The following is a 13,410-nucleotide window of genomic DNA, read 5'->3' on the forward strand; positions in this document are numbered from 1 at the left end:
GAGCACGTAAGTGGTCATGTAGATCTTGGGAAAACGTTTTACAATTCTTTATATTTTTTTTGTCTTCTACCAAAAAGGAAAAAAATATTGCGAAAATGTTGTTTATAAACTATATTACAACGTTTCTCATATGAACAAACCTGCGAAACACCCAACATACAGGATGTAAAGGCTCTGGGCAACTCTGCGAATACGTAAGCTACGTGCACACCGCTGTATATGGCAAATGGTGCAATCAGCAACTGCTTTGGGTTAGTTATTTGTTTCATTGTTTCGAGCAGAGTTCTTCCCATAAACTGTAGCGTCCCCTACAAAAGCTGACAACTGTTAAAAAACATGGTTACGCAAAAAAACGTCTCATACTTTTTCATTGTTGTTTGATCCTCTTCGATCTGCACCAAATACATTCTGAGGGCCAACATGAATCGTATCACATACACTTGATATATGTGGTTCAGGTGTCAAAGCTAATTCCGATGTTGGGTCGATTTTGGGCACAAAAAATACCAAATGCCAACTGCCCCCAAGACAAGAAAAGCCATAACTCCTATCATGGCGTAAAGTAAAGATTTTGATTGTGGAACATACTGGTTCAAATTTGCATTTGTGACGTTTGGGTACTGGCAGTCATTGGTGCCACAAACCGACAAATCCAAGAAACTGCTGTTAAGTTCGCCTTCTGCGATAATTTTCCCAGTGTAAAGAATCGCGTAACTTAATAAGTTTCCAATTGTCTGTATAACAGGAGGTATAAAAAGCTTATTTTGTTTTTTTAGATCAATACATTACTATTATATAGATATATACACAGTACTATATTAGGTGACACACTGACTAAGTGTATACGGTTTTCTTCAGTGAATATAGAGCGCTCGCCTCCAGACAAGAAAATTTCGGATTGAGATTTGATGCTGTCGTGTTGTGCCTTCTGTATGAGTTACCTATATGATAATCGTTGGCACCCGACTTATACCACCGTCGTCGCTGCGTGATTAAATAAATACATTGTTTCATATACATTCGGGGCGTTAAGTATGAGTTACCCGGCTCATTTGATAAAAAAAAATATCCAGTGAAATCAGTTAAAATTTCGGCGGTCGGTTTGGAGCTAAACTGAGCGAATCGTCTGGCAAAATGAGCAACATAAACCATCATAGCTGGCCATTCTGTAGAACTTCCAATTCCGGCAAGTATTCCGGCCGGTATTAGATTATACGGAACTGGTAAATAATAACATCTTTATAGTTGCGTGGGGTAAGACGGGACAAAACTGAGAAGGTTTTATATTAAGAGTATTCTACAACGTGTATTTAACCTACCAAAGTTTATCTGATTGTGATAGTTTCTTGTAAACCATATTTATTATTTTAAAACGGTATTTTGGGGATGATTTCATTCCTATATAATTTATGACCCAGCCTAACTTTCTCATATACTAATCTTAAAAAGTTTTTTTCAAAAAAAATGATACTTATCACCCACAAAGTAACATACATGGTGAATTGTAAGCTGGTTTTCCGGCCACGCGAGGATAAAGTAAGTTACATTCTTTCATTCTTTTACTGTATATGCGGAGGCGATCAAGCTCAAACACACAATCTAAATAAACAAACATCCGCTGCGTGAATACATTTATTTTTACAAAATCAAACGTATCCAAACAAAATGAATGGTGTCGTATATTCATACCGTTGATATAAATCGGCAATCTCACAGAAATGCCGTGTTTTAACCGATATTGAGTCGCCTTTTCACGCGAAAGTAAGATTTATTGGTTTAATGCAAAAGTCAATATTGATCAAAATAAGTCGAATTGAAATATAAAATATTTTTAATGGGATGTTTTTATTGAAATAATACAACTAACAGAAAGACAAATTACCAAGATGTTTTACAGCTATATATACTTTTTGATTAGAAATAAACTGTATGAACCAGGCATGATAAATCTGTAAAGTCGTTAGTCAGAAACATCACCCAACTTTACCATATGTTCATCATCTTACTAAAAAGATCACGTGATTTCTGGTTACTGACTGAATGACATCCCATGTTATTTCCGAATTCTGCTTGGTGCCATTACAGTTTTGGCATTTCTGTACAGGCGAGGCCGATAGACGCATTGCATGGGTATGGGGTGCGTGGGTGTTATATCAGTGACAATTTTGTTTCCACAGTTGCTACACGCGTTAGCCGCACACCAAATTTAAATTTCGTATATTAAAACTTAAAACATTCACACGGGTATTGCTAGTTTCAATGTGAAATAACCAACATATAGTAGGGTGGGGAAAGATGGGACACCTTCAGCTCGTAATATCCAAATATCCTGATCGTATTTCATACAGCCACTAACGGTCTTTGAGAGTCTTAAGGGCATGGTTTTATAATTTCTTGAATCCTCTTTGTTTACTATCAAATTGGACGAGAAAATACAATAAAAAGGTGTCCCATCTTCCCCCGCCCTACTGTATACTTCCAAACATTGCGGCGCGTTCGCTTTTCTTAAGATACAGCTCCAAAATGGGACAAACTTCATAACTGAAAGAATTGACATCTTCATCATTTTTATTAAGGGTTAGGGGACGACAAAAATAAAATTACCGCATTGTTTACAAATGTATAGTAGGGTGGGGAAAGATGGGACACCTTTAGCACATAATATCCAAGTATCCTAATCGTGTTTTAAACAACCAACAGCGGTCTGTATGGGAGTTAAGAGCACACAGTTTAATAATTCTTTAAATGTTCTTTGTTTTCAACCAAATTGAACGAGAATATGGAATGAAAAGTGTCCCATCTTACCCCAGCCTGTTATACATATATGTCTCTCCGTGTTATTTCGGGCAGCATCGCCTATCTTTTTATTGAAATAATACAACTAACAGAAAGACAAATTACCAAGATGTTTTACAGCTATATATAATTTTTGATTAGAAATAAACTGTATGAACCAGGCATGATAAATCTGTAAAGTCGTTAGTCAGAAACATCACCCAACTTTACCATATGTTCATCATCTTACTAAAAAGATCACGTGATTTCTGGTTACTGACTGAATGACATCCCATGTTATTTCCGAATTCTGCTTGGTGCCATTACAGCTTTGGCATTTCTGTACAGGCGAGGCCGATAGACGCATTGCATGGGTATGGGGTGCGTGGGTGTTATATCAGTGACAATTTTGTTTCCACAGTTGCTACACGCGTTAGCCGCACACCAAATTTAAATTCCGTATATTAAAACTTAAAACATTCACACGGGTATTGCTAGTTTCAATGTGAAATAACCAACATATAGTAGGATGGGGAAAGATGGGACACCTTTAGCTGGTAATATCCAAATATTTTTTACTCAGAGCACCCACATTTTTTCTAATTGTATCAGCAAACATGCGGTGTTGAGTTATTTTAGGTCTATTAAAACTGGGTTTCTGTACACTTGTCACTGAGATAATTACGTAGTTTCTGGTTTAAGAACTGATTTTTTTATTTATTTGCATGACTGGGATTCTGTACACTTGTCACTGAGATAATTACGTAATTTCTGGTTTAAGAACTGATTTTTTTATTTATTTCTGATTACTGTTCATTAAAGCATGATTGGCACTCAGCTTGTCGAAGCTAAACCCGCCAAACAGCTGTTTCCAAAACAGGGGAAGTTATTTGATATATAGAGAAACCCAATAGAACGCTTCCGTAAAATGTGTTCAGATCATGGCACTCTCACATCAGGCCTAGACACCGTCTGCACTTTTTTCAAAACTGGAGGCGGATGGTTTTGCTGTGCTTGTATATGAATTGTAGACAGTTTCTGACGAGTTATTAGACGAATTATCACATTATATAGTGTTCTCTCACGATTTTAGCAAATAGTGCAGTATGAATGTTTTATTTATTATAGGCTTTCGGGTATGAAAGTGGGAAGCACATTGGGAAGCACACTAAAGCACATATTGTCCAATATTTCAAAAATCAAAATACATAAAGGTTTTTAAGTAACCACGAATAAGTACTATTAATCCTTTATTAACTGACAGAAAAAAAAAACATAATTAAACACACAAGGAGTTATTTAGAGATTCGCACAACAGGTATTATTTACAAAAACGAAAATCATAAGGTAAGACGAGACAGTATAAAATCATTGTTACTTTTAATCGATAAGTGTGTGCTTGTTTTTTGTGCTGTGGTAGTATTTTTGTCTTGTAAACTTTATATATATATAGTAGGGTGGGGGAAGATGGGACACCTTTAACATATAATATCCAAATAGCCTGATCGTGTTTTAACAATTAACAACAGTCTGTGGAAGTCGTGAGGAAACGGGTTTAAAGTTCATTGAATGTTCTTTGTTTTCTACCAAATGGAAAGAGAAAACTCAACGAAAAGGTGTCCCATCTTCCCTACCATAACTTCAAAACGTTATTTTTGTTGTTGCTTTTATCCCAAAATTAATGTCATATTGTCCCCTGCCCATTTTCCTTATGCATATACCTTATAGTTTCTTTTTTACAAAACTAAAACTAGTTTTATGAGAGACAAAATCAAACTGTACGAAATATCTAAGTTATTTTTATTAACCTTCGAAACTAGTTAAATCGGTCACAGTATAATTTAGCCAGCATACAAAATTAGCACTTTACTATTTCGCATTTTTTTACCTGGTTAAAATATACTCTTTCCATTTTACATAAATTTTTATAATTTAAAAACAGTAATCAGCTTTGACGGGCGTTTTATAAAGTCGTGGTAATACTGTCGAATAAATCTGTAACCTTATTTTCCTGATTATCATTAAATGAAGGTCCGTAAAGATAAAATAAAATTTCCTCTGAAAAGTCTTCCATCTTCCCCGATTTTACCATATATATCTTTTCGTTTTAATATTAAGCTTGTAAATGACTAACCAGCATATCAATCTGCAGCATGGCCCACACACCGATAGATGAAGTCTTCAAAAGGGGGTTCATTAAGTTTCCCGGCCATCATGGAAGAGGTGGGTATTAAATTCTTAGTAATTTTATTTTAGTTTTTTCGTATATTTCCTAGTTCAAGTGAAATATCTCCAGTAAGGTGAAAAAACTGCTATAGAGTTTTTAGCATGTGATGTAACCTATACATCAATTACCTCTTCGTATGTGTTTTAATATATTTTGTATAAATGTTGTCGATTAGTAAAGTAATGATACTGCAAATTGATGGTAGTAATCCCGAATCGACATATATAGTAGGGTGGGGTAAGATGGGACACCTTTAGCACATAATATTCAAATGCCCTAATCGTGTTTTAAACAATTAACACCGGTTTATTGGAATTGTGAGTATGTGGTCTTATAATTCGTTGAATGCTCTTGGTTTACTACAAAATAGGACGAAAATATTATAGAACAGTGTCCCATCTGCCCCCACCCTACTATATATTGGTTTTTGAAATATTGACCAAAATGTGCCTAAGTGTCCCATCTTACCCGATCGTTCTACAGACTGCTCAGACGTGATGGATTTTTTCAATGGGCGTGGTGTCAACTACGATAACGACATGAAAATTGTGACGTACACCGCTCCTGAAGTCGCCGCACAGAAAGCAGCTTCGCTTGTTTCAGATAAGCAAAAGGAAATCTTTAAAGTACTGGATCTTGGAGCAGGTGGCTTTAAAACAGATGTGAAATTTACGACAGAGTATAAGCGCGATTTAACCGGATCATTTTAGGTACGGGACTCGGTGGTGCCGCTCTCCGTCGTGCGGGTTTTCTTGGTGACATGAGCGCGCTTGATGGGTCAGCCGGAATGCTCAAATTTGCCATGGAGAAAGGTATTTACAGGTGAGAACTTTAGACACAGTAAATAAATGAATAAATGAATGTAACTTACTTTATCCTCGCATGGCCGGGAAACGACAGTCGTTATAACACGGGTTTAACACCTCGTGCCAGCTTACAAGTTACCATGTATAGTAGGGTGGGGGGAGATGGGACACCTTTATCACATGATATTTAAATATTCCAATCGTGTTTTAAACAATTACCAACGTTCTATGAAAGTTTTGAAGGGACAGTTTTATAATCCTTTAAATTGTCTTTGTTTACTACCAAATGCGACGAGAAAATAGAATGCAAAGATGTCCCATCTTCCCCCACCCTACTGTATAATACTTTGTGGGCGAAATACATAATTAAACACTGAAGATGGGTTTGCTTGGTGGAGATAGAATATAAAGAAAGCGAATAGTCAGGGAAGGAATGATGTCTTTATTTCGCACATCAAGCATATTATTTTCCATTTTAGTGATTCAACCGAACACATTCTAACTTTATCGAACCCACTTCCGTATTCGGATCAGTCCTTCGACATGGCTATCGGTGTCGGTAGTTTCGGAAAAGCTATGATGGAACCAGATTGTCTACAGGTGCGTGGAATGTTTAGGCGTAATACTTTTATCCCAAGCGTTAATTGTTTCATGGTATATTTAAATATTGTAGGGTAGGGGAGGTTGGGTAAGCTTTTTAGACTAGTTTCTCGTCCCATTTAGTTGTAAACAAAAAAAGTCAAAGAATTATAAAACCGTATCCCTTGCATGACTCTTTCATAGACCGTTGTTAATTGTTTAAAACATGATCAGGATTTTTGAATATTATGTTCTAAATATATATAAATTTTTAAATTCTCGTTTAGGAAGTTCTGCGAGTATTGAAACCCGATTCTTACATAATCGCCACAGTTCGTATGTATACCGAAATTCAAGATTACAAAGTTCGTTTTTACGCCGAACTTGATCGACTTGAAGCTGCTGGTTTGATTAAGGTTTGTTCGAGAGAGAAATTCCTTCATTACAAATGGGAAGAAGTTTCAGATAAGCTGAAAGGGGTGGCTTCTGATCAATATGGTGAAGTGCTGGCGCTGCAGAAGCCTGCTGGGCTAAATTAGATAACATTAAAACAACTGAAAAACTTTAGTTTGTTATAAGCGTTGAAGCGAAATGTTATCTTAAACGCGATTGAGAGGTTAATTTAATTATCCAATTCAAAAGACGTGCGATAAAATAAAAAAGACGTGTATTATAAAGCGCGCAAATATTGCTCGAGTGTGTGTGTAAAAGATATATTCATTACCCCCCCCCCCTCATGTCATTCTCAAGGCCATTTCAAAGACATCAGTTGTGCTATGTATACCTTACAAATACGTTATGTATAAGTTGTGTATTTAACGTTGTGTGCGTTTGCAGATGTGGCGAAATAAAGCCTAACATTATTAAAATTTTTAATTATGTTACGACAGTTATTGGACTGTATAATGATACAATGGAAAGATTTTTAAGACCTGGGAAACTAGAAATAGATCCAAATGCACAGGAAGGCACTTATTTAAACACTGGTTGGGTACATATGAATCTTTTCCGACAGCAGTTAAAGGCCATACCAACGACAAAAATATTGAATATGAATAGAGAGATACGTTCAATCAAAAATTAAAACTCAATAACGTCTATGTTTTACAATTTTTTTTATATATTCTTGATTTTTTTATATATTCTCAAAGAAGAAGCATTCGTTATATCGAATCCCAAATAAAATTAAATTTTCTTTAGAATCTAGAAACGATTAAAGTTAAGTGATTATTTTTCTATGCATTGCGCCACGGCCAATTTTTTTACTCCAGCGGTCGAATTTGCGGTTTTAACAAGGATACTTAATTGCTGATTCCAACTTGCAAACTACAACATTTCGGCAGAACATTTAAAATAAGTATTTTGATATTATGCCTTTTTTTCAGCCAATAAAAAAATGTTGTATTCGTTAAACACCAAATTTTAATACTTAACAACAGTAACCGCCTTTGTCGCCGATGCCGCGCCCTTAGTTGGACCGTAAAAATACTGTTGAAAAATACTGTAACATTTGTTTCTGTCTATCATTAAATGGTGCCGGTAAAGGAGATTTAAAAATACCTGTTATCGCCCATCCTTCTGTATACAATATATTATGATTTATTACTAATAACCTCAATTCGCTGGATTCACTCCTTTTACATAAATTACCTATATTCTAAAGCTTTAGGATCGAAGCAATCGTTATAACGCGTGAAAACCAAATAAATCTTGTCAAACATAACACGAATCGTCCGATCCAAATATATTTTTAATCTCTCCGTATAACATCTTTAAAATATGAGTCACATTATGGTTTATTTGCGATAAGAACAAAATATTGAAACGTAGCGACCATAAATACGTCAGAGTTTAAACATTCTGCACAATTTAGTTCAGCTCTTATTTCCTTTCCAAAATCCTCCACAAAGTCTGCTTCTTTCTTCTTTACATCCGTCGTGGGGCGGCTCACTTCATTATCCGATGACTTCTTTAAATGCTCGTAAACATCCATCGATTTTAGGAATCCCATAGCATCTTCTAAGGTCCATAAATGCTTACTTGTGAACGAATCTATGCGGTGCTTGTCATTAAACGGCATTGCCTCGAAAATATCTCGATATCGCGTTCTGTGTGCGCGATAACCTTTTTCAATTTCACCTCCGACTTCACAAGCTGCGTCATAAAGCTTATTATCAATCAGTTTTGTCATAAACCCTGACAACTTTGCTTGATCGCCTTCAAATCCAACCGGTTGTAACTCAGGTGTCCAGTAGACCCAACATCGGAATTAGCTTTGACACCTGAACCACATATATCAAGTGTATGTGATACGATTCATGTTGGCCCTCAGAATGTATTTGGTGCAGATCGAAGAGGATCAAACAACAATGAAAAAGTATGAGACGTTTTTTTTTGCGTAACCATGTTTTTAACAGTTGTCAGCTTTTGTAGGGGACGCTACAGTTTATGGGAAGAACTCTGCTCGAAACAATAAAACAAATAACTAACCCAAAGCAGTTGCTGATTGCACCATTTGCCATATACAGCGGTGTGCACGTAGCTTACGTATTCGCAGAGTTGCCCAGAGCCTTTACATCCTGTATGTTGGGTGTTTCGCAGGTTTGTTTATATGAGAAACGTTGTAATATAGTTTATAAACAACATTTTCGCAATATTTTTTCCTTTTTGGCAGAAGACAAAAAAATATAAAGAATTGTAAAACGTTTTCCCAAGATCTATATGACCACTTACGTGCTCAATAACACGAAAGAATGTTGAACAAAATCAAACCAAAACATTTTTTGTCCTGTGCCAATGTTATAGTTGTTAACATGTTACCGACAGTATACAGTTGTATGACGATCTTTTGTTCTTAGTAACAAAATTTCGCCTCAAAATGGCGAAAATTGTTTCGTTACCGAAAATTTATTCCGTGATATTTGTTCTCGACACAAGCTGTACAAAAATCTTTTTTTTAAATCGTTATTTAGGTATAGCTCGTAACAATTTTAAATTTAGTACAAAATTAAAACAAATTGTTTAGAAATTTGATTAACCATAGATGAAAATAGAGACCAAAAATCGTTGGTTAAAGGCGTCCTGTCTTACCCCAAGTCTCGTCTTTCCCGACCTAATACAATTATAGTAGGGTGGGGGAAGATGGGACACATTTAGCACATAATATCAAAATATCCTGATCCTATTTTAAACAATTAACAACGGTCTATGGGAGTCGTGAGGATGTAGTTTCGTAATTATTTGAATTTTCTTTGTTTACTACTAAATGGGTCGAGAAAATCGAGTTAAAAGGTGTCCTATCTTTCCCCACACTACTGTATTTACAGGTTGGCCTCTGTCTCGCTGTTGCCTACACGTGCAATTCGTTAGTGTCTTATTTCTTCGTCATAATAGCAAAGAAATACGGTCGCATTAAACCGTTCTTGGCAGTTGCTTTACTCAATGTTGGTATTTATATATTTCTCTTGACTTGGGTGCCTACACCGACAACCACTTGGCTTGTTTACGTTATTTTCGTATTATCGGGCTGCATAGAAGGTGTCTGGATACCACAAATAAATAGTAAGATTATATTATTTATTTATATGTATGCTGCTATGCATGTACTTATACTTGGTTTAAAGGTTTACATGGAACTATATTTCCTGAAAGCCCAAACAAGGCGTATGTGGTGTGGAACTTTTATCTCACAACTGGCATCGCAATTCAGTTTGGTTGGAGCACGAGTCTCTGTGTATACGTCAAGATATACATTCAAATTTCGTTGTTGTGCTTGTCTATGATTTGCTATGGTGAGTTTTGAGTGGTTGTATAATATTTTTAAGCATTATCGAAGTTATTGACAGTCTTAGCACATTCGTAAAAGTTATCATAGATAGCCTACATGTTTCTAGTTCAAATTTGAATTAACCTTTCTGTATTTTTAAAATGACAGAAATTGCTGAACTCTCTTACAAAATACCTCACCAATAATGCAAAATCTGCTTCGGTTATAATTTGGGATCAAATTTTAACAAAAAAAATTGTTACCTTTCGCTGATCTTCGAACACAAGAGAGTATAGCACTAATAAATGGTCACATACTATAAACAACACTGTCCAAACTCCACATTTTAACAAAGAAACAACTTGAATTCAATGAAAAGTCACGCATATCAAGTTAAAGCTATTTAGCCGCACTACAATAATTTCATAGTCCAAAAATATCAGACCTAATAGGCCTCTTTATTTTAAGGTAAACTAATGCAACTGTAATAGATTTTGTTGAAAGAAAAACATCCGAGTATATAGTATCCCTTAAATGGTACATGCAAGGGAATACGCTTGTAAATAATGCTGGTAAAATGCTATGTTGTGATGGCCTATACCCAACGGAATATTAGGTTTTGCATATTCAGATAAGTGCAGATTCCTCTGTCAATTTTTGAAATGCCAGTGATAAATGCCCTGGCAAATTATGTGGCACAAAATTTCATTGGCTTTACTATGATTTAGCCAGCATTCAAAATTAGCATCCCACCATTTTGCAATTTTTTAGCTGTTCAAAAAAACTGTTTCTATTTAATCTATTGTTTTAATACTTAAAAACAGTAATCAGCTTTGACGCACGCTTTACAAAGTCGTGATAATACTGTCGAATGATTCTCTAACATTATTTTTGATTAAGGTGGGGAAAGATGGGACACTTTGTCAGCCGAGACTGTTTTTTTTCTTTTTATGGACTTCCATTATTCAACTCTAAGATACTGATATAATAAAATGTTTGTATATATATATGAAATATATTTTTGAAATTCAGTCATTTGCACTTGGAGATAATTTTTGAGAAGTAGCTTGCTTTATTAATATAGTTATTATTACTTTTCTGTTATTACAAGTTCATATTCCTTTGTAGGATACAATATTTATCAACTATAGTAGGCCGTGGTAACATGTTAAAAACTATAGCAGTAGGGCAAGAAAAAGAATGTTTAAACTTGATTTTCATAGCGCACAGGCACAGTATTATTTCGTGTTATTGACGTATATATATACTTAATAATAAAAATTAATAATGATTTTAAACTGTTCCGTATTATAACTCCCCTTGTGTTTAAATATATTTTTAGAATTCATGTCAAATAATAAAGAAATGATAGTACCAATTCGTGGTATCACCTTAAAATCGTCATCTATTTTTATTTTGGAAATATTGGCCAATATGTGCTCAGGTGTCCCATTTCCCCACTCTACTGTATGTGATTTTTCATGAATTTCGTATGCAACAAATTCAAGATACTATTATACTTGCCGAGAAAAACCATAATTTTCGTCAACCGCAAATGTTATATCTTTAACGTTTTACAAGATGTGTTATATTTATAACTTTTACGTTAAACGTTAATTGTTTGTTTTATTAGCTTTTTTTGGTTGATAAGCAGAAAGAAGTTCATTTATTGTCACTTTGCCTTTTTTGCTAACAAGACAAAAAAGTTAAAAGAAGCTTTAAGTTGAACTTCTGAATTATTTTTCTCGGTGCAACCCCAACATTCCTTAGCTAATCTCACAAACTTTTCCGCCTCATCCAATTCTAGAAGTTTCTCTTTTCTTTCATTTACAGGTAGATGGCGTGTTTCATTTTCTCTTTTCCGCACTATTTGCCTATATGGGCCAATTGAATTTATGTATCCAAGAGCGTCATCTAACGACCACGAGAAAATATCAGGTAAACACTCTGTTCGCTTTTCCGAAAAGGGCGCAGCATCGAAAATCTCCTCGAATCTAGATTTACGGTAAGCTTGTGCAACGCCAGGTTCTTTTAGCATTGCAGCAACTGGATATTCAGCGTAAATAGCATCGGCAAGCTTACCTAACTTTTCAGCATTTGCTTTTGAATGTAAACCAACTGGCAAAAATTTGGGAGAATCGTAATCTAAAACAACAAGCGTTCCTCCTGGTTTTAAGACTCTTTCAGTTTCTTTGAAAAAAGCTTCAACGTTAAACCAGTGTGTTGCAGCTCCTGCTACGACCATATCAACACTCTCTTTAGCAACAGGTAAATCTTCTGCCACACCTTCCTTAAAAGTAACGTTATCGAAGTAGCAATTTTCTTTTGCAGTCTCAAGCTGTGGCAAGCTTGGATCAACTCCCAATACTGTTTTAAAGTATGGGCTAAACAGTTTGGTAGCCTGGCCTGCTCCACAACTGACATCAAGCAAGAAATCCAGATTTTTCCCGTCTTTATAGCCGGAGTATTTCATTGCTGTCTCGATTATCTTACTTGGGTACTTCGGATGGTATTTTAATCCAGCCTTGGATAAAGTCCGTGTTTCGTAATATCGTAACATCTTCGAGGTGAAGTTGATTTGTAATACGCACAGAAAGCTTTTATACTTTAAGTTACCAGCTTAGCCTGTTATTGAAGAAAAGGTAGAGTTTTGTGGGGTAAGTTGCCACATGGGATAATAGTTACATTCATTCATTCATTCAAATATAATTACTGATATAATACCAAGAGAATGAATGAAAAAATAGTTAAAAATCAGTCTTAGGCCCTTATAAAGAATTTGGGAGAAGAGGTTTGTGCGAAACGAATGAATGAATGTAACTTACTTTAACTTCACGTGGTCGGAAAATGGAAGTCGTTATAACACGGATATTCATACACCATGCAGCTTACGAGTTACCATCTATGTTACTTTGTAGTTGATTATTTTTTGGAGATTTTTTTTACGTATGGCTGATGGTTTGGACAACCCATTTATGACCACTGGGTTAGAGCAAGAAAAAAAAATTAGTGCGAATTACAGCAGTGTAGCTATATTAGGGTGGGGGAAGATGGGACACTTTGTCAGGCGAGACTTTTTTTAACTTTCTTTTTGCGGACCCCCATTTAATGATAATCAGGAAAATAAGGTTACAGAATTCTTCGAGAGTATTATCACGACTTTATAAAACGTCCGTCAAAGCTGATTACTGTTTTTAAATATTTAAAAAAAAACATGTAAAATATACAGTATACTTTGAACAGTATACTTTGAACAG

General features: G+C 35.3%; 2 protein-coding genes across 2 annotated transcripts; one reads left to right on the plus strand and one right to left on the minus strand.

Moving 5' to 3' along the window:
* The first annotated feature begins 4,039 nt into the window (after positions 1-4,039).
* wbscr27-like (Williams-Beuren syndrome chromosome region 27-like) lies at positions 4,040-7,256 on the plus strand. The gene is given in 6 exon segments (NM_001032662.1): positions 4,040-4,122; positions 4,928-4,998; positions 5,486-5,647; positions 5,713-5,824; positions 6,288-6,408; positions 6,675-7,256. Coding segments are annotated over 5 exon segments (717 nt in total). The 5' UTR covers positions 4,040-4,122; position 4,928; the 3' UTR covers positions 6,927-7,256.
* Positions 7,257-11,825: 4,569 nt separating this feature from the next.
* Positions 11,826-12,713, minus strand: LOC100182735 (putative methyltransferase DDB_G0268948). The gene has a single exon (XM_002119914.2). The coding sequence runs from the start codon at positions 12,711-12,713 to the stop codon at positions 11,826-11,828; it is 888 nt and encodes a 295-aa protein (XP_002119950.2).
* Between the last annotated feature and the right edge of the window lie 697 nt (positions 12,714-13,410).

The sequence above is a fragment of the Ciona intestinalis genome, chromosome 1 (assembly GCF_000224145.3).
Source record: "Ciona intestinalis chromosome 1, KH, whole genome shotgun sequence".
Taxonomy (NCBI): Eukaryota; Metazoa; Chordata; class Ascidiacea; order Phlebobranchia; family Cionidae; genus Ciona; species Ciona intestinalis.

Excerpts from the sequence above, each read along its gene's own strand:
- LOC100182735 (XM_002119914.2), bottom strand. The coding sequence starts at position 12,713 with ATGTTACGATATTACGAAACACGGACTTTATCCAAGGCTGGATTAAAA.